Source organism: Aplidium turbinatum, chromosome 12 (genome assembly GCF_918807975.1).
Source record: "Aplidium turbinatum chromosome 12, kaAplTurb1.1, whole genome shotgun sequence".
Taxonomy (NCBI): Eukaryota; Metazoa; Chordata; class Ascidiacea; order Aplousobranchia; family Polyclinidae; genus Aplidium; species Aplidium turbinatum.
This window is the reverse complement of record NC_137483.1, coordinates 16,520,716-16,541,784: the sequence shown is the minus strand read 5'-3', so window position 1 is coordinate 16,541,784 and position 21,069 is coordinate 16,520,716. Positions and strand designations below refer to the sequence as shown.

The 21,069-nt window shown below is 40.3% G+C and overlaps 1 protein-coding gene across 1 annotated transcript; it reads left to right on the top strand.

Moving 5' to 3' along the window:
• Positions 1–1,565: 1,565 nt before the first annotated feature.
• LOC145781366 (uncharacterized) lies at positions 1,566–20,755 on the top strand. Its single transcript, XM_082593151.1, has 5 exons — positions 1,566–1,666; positions 2,363–2,471; positions 11,250–11,506; positions 18,188–18,317; positions 20,318–20,755. The coding sequence occupies exons 3-5, from the start codon at positions 11,347–11,349 to the stop codon at positions 20,520–20,522; spliced, it is 495 nt and encodes a 164-aa protein (XP_082449277.1). The 5' UTR covers positions 1,566–1,666; positions 2,363–2,471; positions 11,250–11,346; the 3' UTR covers positions 20,523–20,755.
• The last annotated feature ends 314 nt before the right edge of the window (positions 20,756–21,069 follow it).

The window sequence follows — 21,069 nt, the reverse complement described above, 5'->3', positions numbered from 1 at the left end:
TAACCCTTTGAAGGTTGGGGGGGGGCTGTCAATTCAACTTTATTGTATCAACAGTTGTATCTCTAAAACCACTGAGGCTGCGACTACGAGATTTATTGACTTTCCCTAACTTTTATTCACCTCTATTGAGCTAAAATTTTGAGCAAATAAAGATTATAAATTGAGAGATATAAGGCATTTCTAAGCACATCCTCTGAAATATTTCATATTCCATTGTTCAAAATTTTCCCACCAGCTGGATGAAAGTAATTAATTTGGCCCTCCTAACTGTTTCACAGCGTCAAGGGAATTGGCTGTATGTAAAATTATGTAAAAAAAATTTAATCACAACATTGCAATGCATGTTCTTCATTACTCTACCAAAAAATAATGTGTAAACTCACGCTACAATTACAGTCATAAGTCACCTCAACATTTCAACGTATATGAGCAGTTCTAAAATTCACATAGTTTTAATTTTCGGATATGCTCAGCGTGAATAATTTTACAAAGTGAATCCCAAATTTTAAAACCGTGTCTTAAAAAATGACAGAGATATCACTCCAAAAGCATAAGAAGAATCGACAGCCCCTCCCCCCCCCCAAACTGAGCAAGACTCCAGGAGCCCAACCTTCTATACTAAGGGTTAATAAATTAACATTAATGAATAACACATGCATGTATTTCATCTTGCAATCTATTTTCTGTACAACATACTGTTGCGCATCATTTTATTTCACGAAGAAGTTTATAAAGTCCGAACATCGTTAAGTTTTCATTAACCAACTCTTGAAGGAACTGCTCCAAACAGCTTCGACATCATATCAGCCTATTCAAGAAAATAAAGTATCTTCTGACAGGTGTCAAACCCACAACAATGCTTGATATGAACGACTCGGTTACATGTCTTGTAATGCAAAGGAATTTATTTTCACACGAATCAGTTCAATCATAAAGAGCTAAATATCGATTTCGGTCAACTAGCAGCTAGATCATCTTCAGTTAAGCTGAAAGCTAACAGCACAAAAAATGAATGATGAAAGTGCAAAGGTATGAAATACGTTTCACTCTTGCTACGTCAAAGAATTGATGGAAAAAACCAACAATCAAAGGCAAAATGAAAGAAAAATGACACGACAGAGTATGGTATTAAATTGTAGGCTACCATCATAAGCTTAACCAGGAAACATCAACAATACGAAAAATATTGGTTATAAAATTTTTTCGTATTGTTGATGTTTCCTGGTTACAACATATCGCCTGTTTCCATTTTATATTTCTCGTTTCCAAGCAACTTTTTTCACCACTTTCGGAGATGAGAATACAATCATACTTGCAGCTGAAGCGATAAAACACGGTTACTTTTTTGTTGGTTTAAAATATGTAACTTGAAGCGTAAGTCTTTTGACTAAATTTTTGTTTATCAGAACTATAGGCTATTGCCAAATATAATTCTTTAAAATCTTTTCAAAAACTGAATTGAATAAAATGTTATGCTCAGTAGTTTTTCTTGTGTTTGCACTTGCGCAAACAGAAGGTCTGCGATGCAAAAATGGCGTCCAGTTTTCCATAAGCGCTGAAGGTGTAGGTCCAATTACCAGCGAGTTGTCCACGACCACCTGCTCCGGTTTTGGAAGTCAATGTCTTCGCGTCGACTTTACAGCTACCATTCAAGGAACAATAACAGGTACAGCAACTACAACCACGAACGTAGCCATGGGGATGGCTTCGGGGAGCAGTCGCTCTCGAAATTGTTATCTTTCACTCCTCCAAGATGTTGTTAATACTGTTACAACGTTTTAATGACATTGCATTATATGTCAAATGACGTTTCATAACTGTTGGCTGTATTCGTCGCGATATTTAAAAAAGTTCTTCATTTCAAACACTATTTGCTCCACCAACAGTTGCTTTTACCCCTTAGAATTTTCGTTTTATCTGCGTCACCAACTGCAACTATTCACATACTTTTTTAAAATTATCTAAACTAACTCGGCTGTCCTGCGTACCTAAAAAGCACCATTATTAGCCTTAGCAATAAAAGAAATTGAAATATCATTTCTAGGTTTGCAACAAGCGAGATTTCAAACTTTTTGGCAAGTTCTTTCCATTTCTTTTCAATATAAAAAACAGATCTTTATTTTCTGTAGAGAGTTATAATGAGCTGTGTTGCGTTATCGGTCGCACATTCTCCTCACAGTATTTAAAGTTAAAATTATGAAAATTACAGCTATCGTGTTTTCAATGGACAATGGGTTTATTCAGTTATAGGCTACTTGCCCCGTGGACAATACATGGAAATACAAATACCCCATTGTCCATAGCCTAAACTACTTAGTTTGAGAATGTATTTTTCCGATAACCACGTTTTACTATGTTTCAGTACCGTATGTTGTTGGTCAGTGCGTTCCAAGTGGTGGATGCTCTTCTATCACATGCAGTCAAATCACATCAAGCGTTCGACAGCAACTTCAAACTTCTGCAGTGATTCAGTAAGTTAAATGCTGATTTAGCCGAAATTATCCGTTAATCTTAATAAGTCCACTAACACTAGTGTAAATAAATGAAATAAGGTTTGTTGGTTTTTGAAAACTGCATAATAATTTGGATGGTTTCATAACGGTAATAGCCTATTCAGATTTAAAACGCACTGGCCAACAACATACGGTACTGAAACATAGTAGAACGTGGTTACCAGAAAAATACATTCTCAAACTAAGTAGTATAGGCTATGGCCAATGGGGTATTTGTATTTCCATTAGCTTGAATTACGTGTCGTTTTTAATTGTTTTATACTGAATCCTTAATCGTTGATCCGAAACCAGAAGAAATCAAAAGTTGAAAAGAGATTAGTAAGTGAGCCAGATGATTTAGTTGTTATTGCGAAAGTGCTGAAATAAATAAAGAAAAGGCTACAAAGAAAGCTTAAAGTTAGATTCAGATCACCGTTCTGTCGTGCGACTGCGAATAACTGGATGCTTAGTTCCAAATCTCAGTCAAGAAAAGAAAGAATTTAAAGAAAAAGTGAGTTGTTCTGAAAACCCCCCCCCCTTTTTTTTTATCCCCACCCCCATCCTAGTTAACTATTTCCACCCCAATCAAACCCTGGGATCTGCAATTCCAGCCCGGGCTTGGTATCCCTATCTTTTCCCCCGAAGAACAAGGTTTAAGAAGAAAAGGAAAAACATTTCACAAGAAAGGAATCATATAAAACTGTAATTATCTATGTCGTGTTAATTGTGTACTACAGTAATTGCTATATGTTCATTGTTTAACCTAAATTTAGCTTTATCGAGTTTTAAATTAATTCCTAGCCTATTTTTCCATTTCACTTTGTTGTTTCATTTTTTAACCTTAATTCTAATCAGTTAGTATCTTGCTACTTAAATTAATTAATTCGTAGACTTGTGCCTCTATTGCAATAATAAATCCATCCGAAAATCCTTTTTTTTTTTACCCAAATTAAACACCCTTGTTCAATTAATTTTCGAAATCTCGGCATTCAAACTCCTGCATTGGTAATCTAGTGTTGCCAGTTGTCTGCCAAATCTTCCTTTTCTTGCATCTGAAACACGCATCTTCCATTACTTCCTTTCTCCTTGAAGTGTTCACTTGAATCATAACCTTATCTTGTTAAAATTCTATACCGTATAATTTGAACAATAATCCTCTCTTTATCTTTAAAGTCTTTTGAACAATTGTTTATCGATCCTAACTAATCGTACTTCAAATCAAAGGGTCACCCTATTTTTTGGTTTAAGTTTTCAGTAGTGACGTCACAATTGACTTTTTAGTCAATTGTTCTCAAAGCATTTTTTTAACCTCCTAGCTCATCAAACTTATTTGCAGTACCGTAATTAACTGATATTCAAAGCGTAATTGCATTTAGTAACGTTGAGTCTATGTAAAAAAAATAATTATCAAATTTTAAGTAGTAACCTCTGATTCAACCCTCTTGTAATCCGTCAGTAGTTCTTTGTTTTTGTAATCCGTTACCTTTAATTTCTAAACTTTGAGCTGTCGCTGTAAACTCCGAAACATCTTAAACTTAACCAACTTTTTATATATTATATTTATACATTTTCTACTGATTATGTCACGCCCTTTAAGTCGCACAGGTTCAAAGACTTTTCAAGATAACCTGGCCGGTGTTGATTTTACCTCCTCGTCTGCTGAGTCCACTAGTTTAGGCTGGCCGACGAGGAAGCAGGTTCCTGTGAGTGGGCACTCAGTCCCACTCAACCCAGATGGTGAAGCCTCACCGGTAGACTCTATTGCTTTCACGAACTCGTTGCTTCGTCGTGGCGACGAGTGTCCGATCCGTGATCCCACACCACACAGTGGCTTACCTGTCGCATGCCACGAGTCAGCTCCACTATATCTGAGGTCGAATAGACTGCAGTCCGTCTGCCCTATTCGCCTCACCCTCCCCAATCTATTCCCCCTTCTCTGTCCTTTCTCCACTTGCAGGAGGGCATCTCGACCTTACCGAGATGTGCAGGCGTATCAGGACCATATGCGAGCATTCCATGGTTCGCGCGCCGAGTTCCTGATCACCTGTAGCAGGTGCTGCCGTGTTCTCCCTCGAGCTTACAAGCTGGATGGGGCCTTAGAGCACTGGCGATCCTGCCCCAAGGGCCTTCAATTGCCAACCTGCCTTCCCTGGCCGAGCAATGACCCGACGCCGTCGGAGAGCCAAACCAGGCCCCCTATGATGACCAATCCTGGGCCTTCCTACGTCTCTGTTGTTAGGCATGGAAGGCGCCAGCCCTCGACTGCAGGCGCATCGGTCGAGGGGTCATCCCTTCCTTCCTCTTCCTCTGTCATCCGCTCTCAAGTCTTCTGGCGCCAAGGCCTGGATAGCACTTCCACTTTGCCCCCCCCACCTGACTTTATACCAGAACTTTTCCGTACTGTTCTATCCCATTCAGGCAAGACTTTGCTCAGCCCAGCTGATGCTGACAGCTTGCCTGATCTAGATGTGCTGTTTCTTCCTCGCCTGTCTTCGGCCGGACCTGGGTCGGAAAGTGGGGACTCTTCCGACTCGTCCGACTCGTCGAACAGCAAATCTCTTTCCTCTTCCTCCACTTCCTCGCCTGATAGCCCAACCACGGACGGTTACGGCCCTACTGTCAGTGCGAATCCTTTTCTATATGCACCTCTGCGCAAGCCGACCTCCACCGGAGCCGTGGCAGTGGACTCGCTCGGTTTATCCAAGCCGGCTTTGCGCCCATCTTCCCTACCTCGGACGGCTACCACCGGAGCTGAAGCTGGGGACTCAATCAGCTCTTCCAAGCCGCCCATGCAGACCTCTTCTTCCAAGTCTCTCCAACACTACCCATCTCAATCCTCCTTATCTTTTAATCCTGTTTCCATCTGTCCTATACAATCTTGTACCTCGACGCTGTCTGCCGAAGCCCGACCCTTTACCCCACCTACCCAAACCACCCACAATGAATTCCATTTAACTATCTCTTCCCAAACCTTGACTCGACCCCGAAGCGACACCATGGCATGCAACCAAGCCACGCATGACCCCGGACTCCCACAGACTACCCCAGGGATGTCCATCACACCCAACACTCAACGATCCATCCAAGACCCTGTTGAACCGGTCAGGGAAAGTAAGACGAAGAGCTCCAGGCGGGCTCTTTGCAGTTTAGTGAACCTTACTTTAGCGGGTGGCATAAATTTCGACCAGTTCTGCATTGAATTGGAAGATTGGACCGCTGGCACTTCGCCGCCCAAGAGGACACGTCCTCGCAAACCACGCTTCAATCGTGGCGCCCGGGCTCGCGCGGCTCGCCGTCGTTCGAACGGGGGTTCTCCTCGGTCGGACGGCGGGGGTTCGCGCGGGAACGGAGCCCGATATCGTAGGGGAGTGGAGTTGCGAGCCGCCTTCTCGCGGGACGCGAAGGGAACGGTCCGTCGGATTGTTGAAGGAAAAAATTGCGACCTTCACTGCGAAATTCCCCCTCAAGAAATTGAGGAGAGATTTCGACGTGACATGACCGCTCCTAAAGCTGGGAGTTGCTCGCGGATGCCTGAGTGGATGAACGCCCGCCGTTACGAGTATGGCAATGTAAACCTCTCCCTCATCGATGACGGTGAAGGTCCCATTACGGCCCGGGAGGTGGAGGCGGTCCTCCAGTCGCTTGATGTTGGTTCCGCCCCTGGTTCTGACGGATTGTCCTACGGTTTCTGGAAGACCCTGGACCCAAGAGGGGGACTCTTGGCCAGCCTTTTCGAGACCTGCCGGATCAACCGTCGTGTACCGGACCAGTGGAGAACCAGCAGGATCACACTCATATGCAAAGACCCTGAGGGTGATCTGCACGACGTCAGCAACTGGCGGCCCATCTCCATCTGCCGAAACATATATAAGATTTACGCCGCCGTATTGGCCCGACGCCTGCAGCGATGGGCGGTGGAGGGGAATGTTATCAGCCGAGAGCAAAAGGGATTCATGCCCACGGAGGGCGTCTACGAGCATGTGTTCATGCTCGACACCATCCTCTCGGATGCACAGTCACGCAAAAGGCCTGTGTCGGTTGCGTTTCTGGACATTCGAAACGCCTTTGGCAGTGTCCGGCACGAATGCATAGCCGAGGTCCTGCGTCATTTCGACGCCCCCACAGACCTTATTGAGTGCATCTCCGACATATACGTCGCTAACACCTGCACCGTCCGCTGCGGCAATGGTGAAACCGACCGTATCCCTGTGGGGCGGGGAGTCCGTCAGGGCTGCCCGTTGTCTGGGCTGCTATTCAATTTGGTCATCGAGGTGCTCCTCAGGGGCGTCCGTGACAAAACGGATTGCGGCTACAACCTTCCTGCTAAAGAAGACATCAAAGTACGTTGTATGTCATATGCGGACGACATCTGTCTCGTTTCTTTCGATCGCGAGCAGATGATCTCCCTCTTATCTACTACTGATCCCTTCTCTTCCTGGTCCGGGCTACGGTTCAACCCACGCAAGTGTGGCACCTTATCCTATAGGAAAGCGTCGGCGTCCCGTCTGCGGGTCGACCCGGAACCTTTCTCCCTAGCCGGGGAGGAAATCCGAGTCATCCCCAAAGGCGAAACGTACAAATATCTTGGCGCTCGAACCGGTTACGCCTCGGATGCGTCCCTTACCCAACCTTTCATCTCCACCCTGGAGAAACACATTTCCTCTTTAATGAAATCTTTCCTTACTCCAAGCCAGAAACTTCTGGCACTTAATTCTATCATTCTTCCGTCCGCGTCATACCATCTGCGAGTGCGGCGCTTCAGACAGTATGAGCTTCTGAAGCTCGATCGACTGGTATTGCAGTGTTTGAAGGTGGCGTGGCGTCTTCCCAGGTGGGCGTGCAGCGCTTTCTTTTACTGTAAGCCTGCATTGGGGGGCTTTGGTGTGTTTAATCTGTGTCGCGAAAGCGACACGCTTTCGATAGCCCAGCCTTCAAGATGCTGACGTCTCCTGACGACCGTGTCTCTGCCATCGCTTTCGGGCAGCTTAGGCGTTGTGCCAGTCTGAGGTTCGGCACTCCAGATCCTACCCCGTGCCAGCTAGCCAGTTACTTGAATAAGGACCCCCCTCCTGAAAGTGCCCGTTCTCGACCGTGCCCAACAGGCGAAAGCTTGTGGGGCCGCGTCCCGGCGACTACCCGTCGTCTAAATGTACGTTGGTCCGCACGCCCGGATGGCGGTCTCGAGTTGACCGCGGGGAGCTCCAAAATCACCCCTCCCCTAAGAAAAAAAGTGGTTCCGACCCTCCACCAACACAATGACTTGTGGTGGAGGAGACAGTGGGAATCCAAACCTGACCAAGGCAAGACGGTCAGTGCCCACTGTCTGTCCGGATTTTCGAACTCTTGGACTCGGCGACCGGAGCTCCTGGATCACGCGAATCGTGCATTTGCTTATAAAGCCCGCCTAAACCTACTTCCCTTGAAATCAAAACCAAGCCATGGCCACCCATATAAACCTGCCATATGTCGCGCGTGTGGGAAAGTGGAAGAGACTCTCCCTCATATATTGAACCACTGCCCTACCGTGATGCCTGTTGTCACGGAACGACACAATTCAGTATTGTGGGAGATCGTGTAGCATGTACCTGCCGAATGGCAACCCTTGCTTACCATAGATAGTACGGTTCCACAACACGTGGAAGCGGGCGGTGCTGATCTGCGCCCTGACATTGTCCTGCAACGCCCTGACGGTGTCACGGTTGTATGTGACGTCACTTGCCCGTTCGATTACGGCGCGGATTCCCTTCGAAAAGCCGCCGACAGGAAACACGACAAGTACGGCGAGTTATGTGTAAACATATTGGAAGACAGGAAGCGCCCTTGCAGGGACGTCCTGTCACTTCCGTTCGTCGTAGGCTCCCTCGGGAGCTATGCTCCGTTGAGCTCTCGAGCTTTGGCGGCCTTGGGTGTTCCTGCTCGTGGGGTAGCAGAGGTGGCTAGAAAAGTGGCCTCCCTCTCAATCGAAGGTTCCCTCCGTGTCTGGAAAGCTTGGAACGCCGGGCTCACTCGTGGAGGGGCTACGTCATAGAAAAGACGATTCCAGCGATCAGAAGCTCAATTCCCCAACAACAGAAGCTCTGCAGTAAGCATCCGAGCGCGCAAGACAGCAAACCTCAAAACCCGCCAGTAATTGTGTGACGTCATAGTATGTTAAATCCATTGTTTCATTATCAATTTACCTGTAAACAATTGTTGTTTCATCAGCATGCTGCAGCTCAATGAAGAATACAATCATCATCAATAAAATAAAATAGCAATATATGAATTAAGTATATATTGCATATCGTGAATGGACTCATATCATCTATCAATGACGTAATATCATTAACAACACTGGATCTGTATTTTCATATTTCAATATTTTAGACTATCACACACTACCTTCTCCCGATACGCTGCTCTTTCCCGCTCGGATCAACCTCGCGTTGCTTTTAACTCATCGATAAACATGATTTCCTGATCAACTTGATGCAACCTCCAAAGTTTCATCCCACTATTCTATATTTTTCCTGGTAACGTAGCCTAGTCATATCTACGCTTCGATCGCTAGTCCCCCCGACCCATCTGGGCGAACCTGCCTCAACGTCTGGCCAGTGCACATCCGTGCTCGTTGGTTTAACGTCAACACTTTTTCGGTAGGTAAAGCATACAATATATTCCCACTTACCATCTTTTTTTTTACACCAATTAATTGAGCCTTTGCTCCAGATTTTATATAATTTTCGTCTCCCACGAGTATTCAAATCGTCCTTGTAGCTAAGCATCTCTTCCTCGTGGGAGACCCCAAAGTTTATCCGGTCTGCCTACGGGCAGACCGGGTATAGGAGTTAAACGTACCTGTGTTACGGTTACGTGATGGAGACGTGGGCGCTGCCTGGCTTTATAAAACTTCTGTCGCCCGGCCCGTCGTGAGCTGACCTTTTTGCGTTTGCAGAAAGCAAAGCCCGTCTCCCTGGCCCGTTCCGCCATTCTAACTTTTGCGGACGAGTGGCACAAAATTCTCGATCCACACTTTCCTTCCACAGGTACCTAGACTCCCCAGCCTGGCCCCCGCGACCTAAGCTGGTGGACTTCCCTTCCGGGTGCATCGCCACCCCATAATCACGCCGCTCCCCGCCTCCACGGGGCGTGGCAGGCCGGTTCTTTAAAGTCTCTGACCTGGCTATGTTTATTGTGTTCTTCTCGCCGTGTCAATTATTTTGTACTCGTGCGTCGTTGATCGAAATAAAACAGTTCATCATCAATTAAATAGCTTTAATTTTCTTTGTAGCTTTAATTATCTTAAATTGTCATGATTGTGAGTACTTTTTTATGAAATAGTCCAAATCAACATGACACGCAGTTGCAAATAAACAAAATTTATAAGATTTTGCTATTTTTACACAATACAACGCAATTAGTCCTTCAATATAAAATTGCCAAATAAAGAGCCTGCAGCAAATGCACTATTTTGTGCAACTTGCAGTTCTTGCAATTAATGCAATTTTATGGCATTTTATGTAACAGTTAAAATCTGTGTCATCTTCTTTACCATAGCCTAGCCAATGAATATAATATTTAGCTTTTTTTGCATTTTGCTGCGCCAAACGAAAGAGAAACCACATGCTTTACAAATTTGCAAACTACTATAGATATCAGGATGACCTGAGTAACATTCTAGCACAAATAAACATTTAGGCAGTTTGTTCGGAGAAAATATCTTACCTATACGATTATTGCAAGTCATATCCTGATAAATGTATTTACATATAATCTTAAAAGTCACTGACAGGTTATATTATTTAACGTGGAGATTTGCAAAACAGGAGGTGTCCCACACACTGCAAACATTCAAAAAAATGTTCGCTAAACAAAACAAATTGTCACATTTCTACAACTTCCTAATAGGCCTACAAATGCAAAGTTGCTTTTTAGTAAGGCAATCAAAGCTTTTTAATATTTTTACAATAGTTGTCTGAAGTTGCTTATGTCAAACTACTGCAAAATGTGCAAACCCACAAAAATATTTTGAAATGATTCTTTATTAACTTATCAATGCAATGATGCTTGTGAACTTATCTGAAGAACTGAAAACCAGAAAGGAAACCCATGTGAAGGCTATGCATTAGTTTCGCATAAATGTAACATAATATGCTTTCTAAAATTACTTTAAACATTTAAAAAAAAATTCTTCGTGTCAGTTGCTTAGTGAAAACTTTTTCATATACAAAACGATTAGTGACGTGGTTGACGAACCAAGCAGTGTGGTTGAGAACGGCAAGCAAAATGGTGAAAGCGAATGCAATGGTCGTCGGTTCGACACTGCTCGAGAGCGCGTGTCTGGGTATCGCAAGATAAAATAATGAGACTTGATGACCTCACGTTCTTTCGCTGCTTGGAGATATCTGTTGAGTTGCACTTGTGGTAGCAGTGTAGCTGACTGTATGCTGTTGCGTTTGAAACAAAATAATAGGCTAAATGATTATTATTATTATGTTATTATTATTAACAAATCGTTCCAGCACTGCTTCCACGGTAGCTTTCGAGGGCCAAGCACTTAGATCACATCAAAATATAATTTGTGTAAAAAATTTAAACAAATTTTATCAAAGATTTGGCAGTAAGCTGGACATCTTATGGCCTACTTTTTCTAAATCTTTGATGCAACGTAAGCTCTATTGGAGTTTCTATACTATAGAAAAACATGTACCCTAAGCTGATATAATAATTCCTTTAAGCTATCTGATTAGCTGTCATTTTTATCAAATTCTGTTTCAGTTCTTGCAAGACCTATTGTTGTTCCACAAATAATTGCAATGCCCCCGCCGAAGGCATATTTCCCACCCCTGTCGTCACACCCTCGACAACATTACCAATGGTATCGAGGGCTCGAAGATGTCAAAGTGGTCTTCAATTTTTTGCTGAAATACCTGGAAGTGGACCTGTTCAAAGCCGCTTCACGACAGTAGATTGTACTGGTGTTGGAAATGAATGCTTAAGGGTAGACTTTCAAGTACGAGTCAGTGGACTATCAGGTAGACCTCTCACAGCTAACAAGCATGAGTAATACACTAGCCTACATACTTTTTTACTTAGTCCAAGACGATTATATGCTTTTCTGCTGTGTATTACAATTGATTCTTTGCCCTGCTATAAAACTTTGTTTCTGTTTGTAAATGTAATTTACGTTTTTATGTTTGAAGCTGACTTTTCTTTGACTGGTAAATTAAACTTGATGATGCAAATGTCGGCAGTCAAAACAAAACAAATTTAGTTCATCAAAAAGGGTTTGAAATAAAAAAAAAACTTTTACAAAAGATTTTTTAACACTTTATTTCATTTGAAAAAGTGTAAGTACATTTTAATTTTGAACAATTTAAAACCTGAATAACTGGTAATTCTTTGATTCGAATGGCACAAAGTTAATCACTTTAAAGGGGACCTGAAATGAAAAATGAAAATTTTTTTGGTGATTCTTTGGTGTTTAAGCATTATCTTTTTCAAAAAATTTTTTTGATATACTTTTTTGTTTGGCAAATATAACGAAAAGAAATTCAGCCACTGGGTGGCGCTATGTGCCTTATGACGTGTTTGGTTGTTCACTCAGTTGGCAGCTTCATACATTAACACTGGAAGCGTTGCACAAGTCGTAATTTTTAAAGATGTCTGAAATCAGAAAAGGATTTTTGTTTGAACCAAAAAGACAGCGCCTTGACAGAGATGACTGTGATTCGGATTCGAGCTCCGACAGTGCCAGACCCGACAGCAGTCGGATGGAGAATTTAAAATGGTGTAGGTGTGGAAATTGTGCCATCATGCCAACAATGATGGAAAATGAATGTTGCCAGGAGAGTGACGCCGTGGTAGCCAAAACGGACATAGCCCGCCTATGCATAAACCAGGTCGGCAGCTTTGAAAAGATGTGCCTGGATACAGAAGTGTTAGAAGCAATTATGGCTGCACTAAAGGATGTGGTCGGCGAAGATCTCCGAGATCCAATGTCAAACAGGTCAGTTTAGATAGTTGTAAAATATTATCCAAATTTTGCAGTTTTAGAACTCACTTGGTGAACTTTGTTCTTATATATGTGTGTTACACATAGCCTATGGTAGTGTAAAAAAATCCAAAGGCCAGAGTTAGCTTACCGGTACCATCGTATAATGTACTGTACATGCACCCTTGCCTGGGTCACAAATCCCAAGGTTTCCAACTTTCCATTTTTACTCTATGTTGAAAAGTTCTAGCCTAGGGCTTTTCTACATTGTGATTTACTGATAATGTTGCAATGAAAAAAAAATGATGATTTTACACTTCTCGGTAAATCACATTTTCTTTTACAGGTCGTACAGATATGTTGCTTATCGCAGCTTCAACTTCTGGATATATGGAAAATTGGGTCGAAAGAGCCGTAAAGTAATTCCTGCCTGTGCAGTCCTTGCAATCCGCAACAGATTTCCTGAAGAAGATGGCCAGTACGAAGGATACAAGGAAGCCATTGATAACCACTTGCCTGATGATTTTTAATGAAAATTATCTTGCTGTTTATTGTATTCCGGTTATTAATAAAAATTCTTTTGTAAATACAGTTTTCACCTCTCCAGAATTTTGCTTGGGACAGTATTTATATTCAAACTGTCAGTCAGATAAATGCCTGTCACCTCTCCAAAAAAATGTCAATAGAGAAATAGGAAAAATTGATGTGTGGATGAAATCCAATAAACTTTTATTAAATTATAGTAAAAATACTTACCGGTATATGATCCTCTGCAACAAAAAAATGCAGCTGAAAATTTTAGTCTGTCCGTCAGTGGCTGATCCATCGAAAGGAAGAAAAGTATAAACTATCTAAGTGTAACTTTGGATGAGCGATTGACAGTCATATTATTAATCTTAGAAAGCAGCTTGCAAAGGTCTGCGGCATAGCATTTAAGCTGAGATACATTGCCCCATTACCAATATTACAAACTTTATATTATGCTTTGTTTCAATCCAAGATCCAGTACCGTACTCAATTATAAATTGGGGAAGAGCAAACACTACATTGCTTGCTCCACTTCAAGTGTTACAAAACAAGTTCATCCGATCCTGCCTATTTTTGCCGAGGTCCACAAATACAACTGTTCTTTATCACCACTGTTGCCACTCTCTTGTCATGGAAAAGTACTAGATTTGACTGAAAAAAACACTAGATTCACAAAAAAAACACTAGAATCATAAATACACGATCATTTACATGCACAATGTACAAAAATGACAGCCAATGGCGTTAGTGAGTGCTAAAAGTCCTTAAAATTTCAAAATAGAACTGAATTTCCTTGAAAGTGAGAGCCCTGAAGTCATAGCCGTAGGGAAGTAAAACATTTTGGGGGGGCGAACAAAATTTTCCAAAATTTGGCCTTTGCAAATATATTGTCAAAAACGCAGTATTACTCACAATCATCTCTGTGTTAGTGTAGTCTAAGAACTCCACACTCATCAAATGTAAGCTTACGAAATGCAAGCCTACTATAAGGTAGGCTACGCTACCTACTTTAGTCTACTTTGAACACTTTTCACAGTCATTTGTGTGTATTTTTTTAAGTATTTATGGTAAATATCTCAAATTTGGTCATCATTGGGTGTAACTAAACAAAAAACTCCAGTCCACTTTGAAAAGCACTACAAACACATTGATGCAGCCAAACAACAATAGGTGAGGGCTACTTTGAACATTGTCCAAACTTATGCACACCAACATAGCGGTAAATCGCTAAAAAAAACACTAGATAGCAGAAAAAAACACTAGAACACTAGATGCAACCCAAAAACACTAGATCTAGTGGAAAAACACTAGGAGTGGCAACACTGTTTATCACCAATTTAATGTGCTCAGAATTAACGATATTATTAAATTAGAGACTGCAAAATTTATGTACAAATATGTGCACAAAATGCTGCCCTGGGCCTTGGCTGCTTTATTTTTGTAAACAAAATTCACCATCATAAAACCCGTCAGAACCAAAAGAATGATTTATATTTGCCTTCTGCAACGTCAAACTCTGGTAAGAAGATGCTATGTTTTAATGGAGTGAAACTATGGAATCAAATACCAAAAGAAATACCGTACAAGAAAAGTCTTATAATGTTTTTAAATTTAAATATAAAAGTTTATTAAAAAATTTATACAATGATCACTCCTAAAACATATCATCTGCTTATTTCCCTGCACAGTTTTTTTTATGTTGCCCTGTGTTATTCCGCTGTTAATGTATTATGTAAAGTGCTGGTATTGCATATGTGTTAATGTTCTTAATTGTGGGTCTATTGTTTAAATGTTTGGGTGGCAGCTGACTTTGGTGACCTTTTGGTCTTTCGCTGCCATCCTTGTTGTGCGAATTATTTGTATGTGTTTGTTTGTTTTTTCTTTCTTTTTCGCCAACAAAACAAAAATAAACTGAACTGTTGAAAGAAATGTACACCAGTCTTGTTTGACAAGGAAATAATAGTTGAAAGATTGAAATGTCCTTCCATTCGTGATGAATTCGCTATGAAACAGTATGATACATGGTTAACAAACTTTTTTTAGTCCTGGGCAAAGATCAAAATGCTAATCTTATTCCTAACTCTAACCCTTATCTTAACCCTTCCTAACTTTAATCCCAACTCTGGCAACGCCTGATTGTAAGCATGGCATTAAGCGTGGAAAAATAGCCACTTCCAATTGTGTATATGGTGAGGAAAAATGTGCAAACACTGATAAAATGTAACTTTAGTATAAACATTTCACTTATAACATTTAAAATCATAAGGCTACGGTACATGGAATCGCCAATATTATAAGACCGTATTCATTTTTTTGGAAAATTAAACAAAGATGATTAATACTGCTGCAACGCCGACATTGTTAGGCGTATGTTTTTCCCGGGGCTCCAGGTCCCCTGCTGCCACAGGCAAGCATATTAACCCTTCAAAGGGGGGGTTTCACGACTGCCAAGTCGCTCATTGTTGCCTGGTTTCGGAGGATGTTTGAAGTTCCCTGATTGGGGTAGGATCTCTACACAAACATGTAGTGCAGTCGAGCATATGTAGGAGCAGATAAACCTCCACGAACAGCTAAATCAAACAACTGGGCATATTCCTCTGGTACACAGTCTTGGATTTTATTCTTTGCAAGCAGAGCACTTTCTTATTACACTATATAGTGTAAACATAGCCATAGCCTAATTATAAAGTGTAAAAACAGCATAACCTATTTAACCCACTTGTGTAAAATTCCTGTATCCAGTCTGTTAATAGGAACGAGACAAACAACATCCTTATAACTGCCATGTGCAGACAGGACCGTGAATGCTAACACTGTCTTTGCCGGTACCGTATGCCATCTTCTATATGAAACAAAACTACGGTATGTGTTTATAGTTACGGTATCTACCCTGCCAATGTTTTACTGACCTGTTTTAAAGCTTTGTTCATTTCCTTCTTTGTAATTCGATCCGAACGCCCACTCTTACTCAGAGATTTGAACCCAGGTCGATCAATTTTTGTGGCACTTCAGTAACAGTGGCTTTCACATACCTCGAAAAATCAAAGACAGAGGGGACAGCTTCAGGGATGAGCAAATGTTTAGGTGTGGTGCCCTGTAGCTCTGCCTGAAGATCACGCTGGTAATCGCTGGCCAGAAAATGGTCGCTGCACACACAGCAGTGCTTGTTGACTGGTGGGTTTTTGAGTTTCATCGCAGAGATCCATTTCTTCAGCTTGTCTTGATTATTCAGAGGTAAACGATGATAGTGTACCCCTTTCACGTTTCTTCCATTACTACAACCGGGAGCCATACAAAAAAAACATCTCAACGCGTAAAACTCAAGTATAAAATTGTTCTCTGTATAATATGTAGCCCAATTGTTTATAGTTTGTTTGTATACAACCTAGTGGTTCTGAATTATTCTGCACAACCAAACACGTCATCAAAGATTTTGACCAATCAGAATCCTTTAAATCAATATCCCTTTTATTAGATTTTTGAGCTAATGACAAACTCAAAAAAAATTTTATTGTTACAAATCGCTTTTTCTCATAAAGATCTATGAATACAAAAGCTATATATTTTCGTTGCAGTGCACCTTTAAACTTGAACATGCTTTGATTATAAAAGATTTTTGTGCGCTAATTTTCGTTTCACGTTTATAAAGCAATAAATAGTTTTAAACAATAGACTTTAAAATTTCACACAATTTTTGTGTCAAACAATTTTATCCCTAGACAAGTAAACATACATCAATTGCAGTGACGATCGGTGAGGGAAAGCAAGGAAAGCAGTGCTTACCTGAGCAAAAACTATGCAAAGTATAATGACTGAATTCTAGGTTTAACTTCTTATTATTTTTATCATGTCTATTTTAACTTGAAAATTACTGTATTTGTGACTAGAATTACTCGTAACGCTAGTGAGTAGTCTAAATCCTCACCAAACCGCATGTCTTGCCTATAAATGCCAATTAACGCAAACGTTTCTGTCAGAAACAATCACTGAGGCTCCAAGGTAAGCAACTATCAAAGTTGCTTACCCAAATTCAAAAATGTCAAAAAACGCCTTCGTTTTATCCAATCATCACTCGTTTTGCAAAACGTCACCAGCTGCTTAGCCAATCAGATGTGTTATTGTGAGACCAGGTGAGTCTTGCTTTCCCAGTGACGTCAATGCATACATTCGCTAGAGCGGCTAGACTAACTCGTCAGAATGGTGCTCGTCACGGTACACCGCACAAGCATCATAATGCCGAAATAATTGTTGCTGTTTTTTGATGTCTCCTCGCCATGTACTGTACTTTAGCCTACTAGCTTTCATAGTCATGCCTTTGCCCTTTTTACAGCGTTGATGTAACGTTACTTCGCCAATGAACGTTCAGGTGCGGGTGCAATATTTAGTTTGTTAAGCTTCTATACGCAGGAGGCAAACTTATCCAGCTTTTTGTACAAATTGCTTGCGGTTGTAATGTTTAGACCTAAGTGTTAGTTTTTGTAGTGTAGGCCTAACTGAATATCTCAGAATGAATATTCATGACGAATTAAATATTTAGACAACTATTATTCCATGTCTAACACTGGATTTTGGTCCTGCAACGTTAAAATTAAGATTGTTCATGACTTCTAAACATTAAATGGATGTATGATCACGACAAAGGCGAAGCACAATTTGACAGATTTTTATGTTTGATTTGTTTTGAAAATGCTCTCAGAGCGCACCAAATTGGAAGTGTTTTTCAAAAATTTCTGGGGGAGGCCCCCCAGACCCCCCGCTGGAAGTGTTGCCTTCGGCAACACGCCTTCGGGCTTCGCCCGACGGTTACGCCCTTCGTGCCTAGGCCTACTACCTTGCTGCAGCATATTTACAAGTTGCTTTCCCAACGGTTTAAGCCACCGAACGTCACTGATCAATTGTGACTAAAAATAGTCTAATCGAGCTTAGGAATGAACTTCTATGGACTTACGTTGTTCTCTGCTGAAGTTTAGCATGTGTAGATATAAAAATGTTACCTCTTACTGCATTTTATTGAAATAAATTTTCAACAGTTTGAAATCAAATATTATGCTATGGATTGATGAATGTCAAATTCAAATCTTGGCTTAAGCGTTCATTATCACAATATTCTCTTAAAATTCGGATTCTTGTAAAAAGAACATGTTGAATACTTTCTAAAAGATTTTATTGTTTATTTTTGACAATTACATTACAGTTCCCTATGTGGTTGGCCAGTGCGTCAGAAACGGTCGGTGCTCTGCTGTCACTTGCAGTCAGATCACGTCGGCATTTCGAAGCCAAATCCGAAGCCAACAACGGTTCTCTTCCGTTTCTCCTAGAGTCGAGTATGTATTTGAGAAAAGGTTTTTAAATTTTTGTTTGAAGCCTTCAAAACAAAATTTAAAAGTCATTTTTGTGTTCTGTTTAAAACCTAAAAGCTGCTAAAATAAACGCAATAGCTATGAATCAAGCAAAACTTTAAACTTTATGTTTTTACGATAGATAGTCTACAAAAGCGACTGTTTGTATAATCAAGGCTTTAGCCCAGGGGTTCTTAACCTTTTTTCCCTTATTACCCATTTCTGTCCAGATCAAAGTCCCATTACCCAAAATCTAATTTTATCTATTTTACCATATTAAAAATATAAAACAGCGTTATTCAGCAAAAACAACATTTAACGTAAAGAACGGCATCAATAGTTTCAGTGAGACATTTGCGCTGTTTTTGTGTACAATCGATGCAATATTGGGTGCGATTTTGGATACTGCACAAAGCAAATCTGACTTCAGATCTAACAGCTTGTTTCGAAGTTTTGACTTCAAAGCAACAACACTTGAAAATGCTGATTCACAGAGATAAGTGGAATGGAACATAGTCAACAATGTTAGTGGTTTTGCACAACTTTTGGATATGCTTATTGCTTTCCCCATCATTCCCCAGAATTTTCTCAAGCTTTCATCTTCAAAAGAATATAGCTCGCTCGTCTCAACACTAACTCTAAATGTACACTTAGCTATATAAACTACTTCAAACAACTGCTAACAGCAACGCAGCCATCAAGCTTGCTCATAAAACAACTGTAACTGAACTGATTATACAAGAAAAATCTTACTAATATGTCACAAAAATGAAATACATAAAACCGGCAACAAAAATGATGCGAAAAATAAATCACTATGACGAAAGAATTCTAAAAATGATAAAATATCACTGTGCTTGTTTGGTTGTTTTGAACGGACTCAAAACATAAAAAAAGCATAAGTAATAAAGCAACTTTACCACTTACAGAGCTCTGTGACATTGTTTGTTACATCTATAATTCTAAATATTCTGGTTCAGCTGATTACCCACCTGCTATCCTGAAATTACCCACATGTGGGTAATTACCCATAGGTTAAGAACCACTGCTTTAGCCTAATGCAAAAACAATCTTTTGAACACATGTCAAACTTGACAGCTGGTGCTGGACAAATAGTTACAACTATAGCTACGGATGAGATAACCAACAATAGGATATGCTGTTGTTCAGGTGTACACACAGTTAGTTGCTGCAAAACACATTGATGGAGTTGTTCAGACTGAAAAAAGTATACAGATATTTGAACATTAATTTTGTATGGAAAAATTTGGGCATTGTTACAAGTTTCATCAAACCTGATTGAAAAATATACTTCTAACGCAATTAATGTGCACAAAACAACGTTATAAATGACAATGCAACATGTTTGCGAATATTGATGATTTTCCTTCAAGGAAAACAGCCCATTAAGTCCACACGATTTTAGTTGTAATAACAGAAGCTGCCATTGATTTCAAACACCAAGATTTTGATAGCCTTGCACAAAATGACTAAAACGTGACAGTCAGTATTGCAGTAGGCTACTGCACATTCTTAGATTTTGATGTAAAAGAAGAGTTTGTGGTCATACAATCGCTTGTATAATTAATCATTACAATATTTTGCCACCTTTTTTCCTATACATTGTACGGAGTGGTTGGACTAAATCGCGTATTGTAGCTGGAAAACAATATTTCCTATTACTTGATACGATCTTCAAAAATAAAAATAAATATAGTCGATTTCAAAACATTTGACAGCAAGATTGCCAAATTACTCCAACAAAGTTAATCACCAGTTCCCTAAATTGAGAAGCCACTTGGTTGTAACATTGGAAGACCGTTTATTTTAAACAGAACATTTTAGACAGAAACATTGGGGATCACACCAAAACAAACATATCAAGAGAAAATTCGTGTCAGCGATTATGATAAATGGAAGCTACTACAATAGAATACAATGTGTAAGTTATGTCGCTTTTCAATTGAAATTTTGTTACTTCATAGGTCATGTGCGACTCATTGCTGTTCAACAGACAATTGCAATGCTAAAAAGAGAAGTGGAAATTCCAAGCCAGAAAGTGGAAATTCTAAGCTAGGAAGTAGAAGTTACAATGCCAAGCCAGGAAGTGGAAATATAGTTGTTTCCAGTTTTTGGGTGTTGTTCTTCCATGCCCTTGTTTCAATCTCACTTCTCGCAATGGTCAAATAAGGGCAATAAAGTCTGGTTTATGACTTTTTAAAGCAACGGGCTAACTTTCCCAGAACTTGTCAATACAAGAAACCTACCACGACAATTTGTTAATTTTTACACTAGAACTACCAAACTTTTTCACAACCTAAAACAGTCTAGTACTCTAGTGGTCATTTATGACCGCTGTTATAAAATATCGATTTTATTTTATGTGTACAGCAGCATGTTATAGTGTTTCGCATGCTTAATCTTATCAACATAAACTTGAATAACTTTATAATAAAACAGGTAAATTATTCTGTATAAAAGTGAATATTATTGATACATGAATTGCAAGATTAGATCAGCAAGGCTTCGCGAATTTCGTGTCAAAAATTAAAATCTGAAAAGGATTTGCGAATAATTTCGATAAACAGACAAAACAAAGTAACTTTAACTGGTTTACATATTGTACAATTTAGTAGAGAAGTGATTTCTTTTAATCATAGACAAATAAAACCTAACAACCAGACGAAATTTAACATAATAACATGAAAATAAAGTAAAAAATTATGAACGTTTTTGG

What these genes read in the sequence shown, in the direction of transcription:
- LOC145781366 (XM_082593151.1), top strand. Translation starts at nt 11,347, where the DNA reads ATGGTATCGAGGGCTCGAAGATGTCAAAGTGGTCTTCAATTTTTTGCT. An exon ending in ACGAGTCAGTGGACTATCAG is followed by an intron (nt 11,507 to 18,187) that starts GTAGACCTCTCA and finishes ATTACATTACAG; the next exon opens with TTCCCTATGTGGTTGGCCAG. An exon ending in TCCGTTTCTCCTAGAGTCGA is followed by an intron (nt 18,318 to 20,317) that starts GTATGTATTTGA and finishes GTTACTTCATAG; the next exon opens with GTCATGTGCGACTCATTGCT.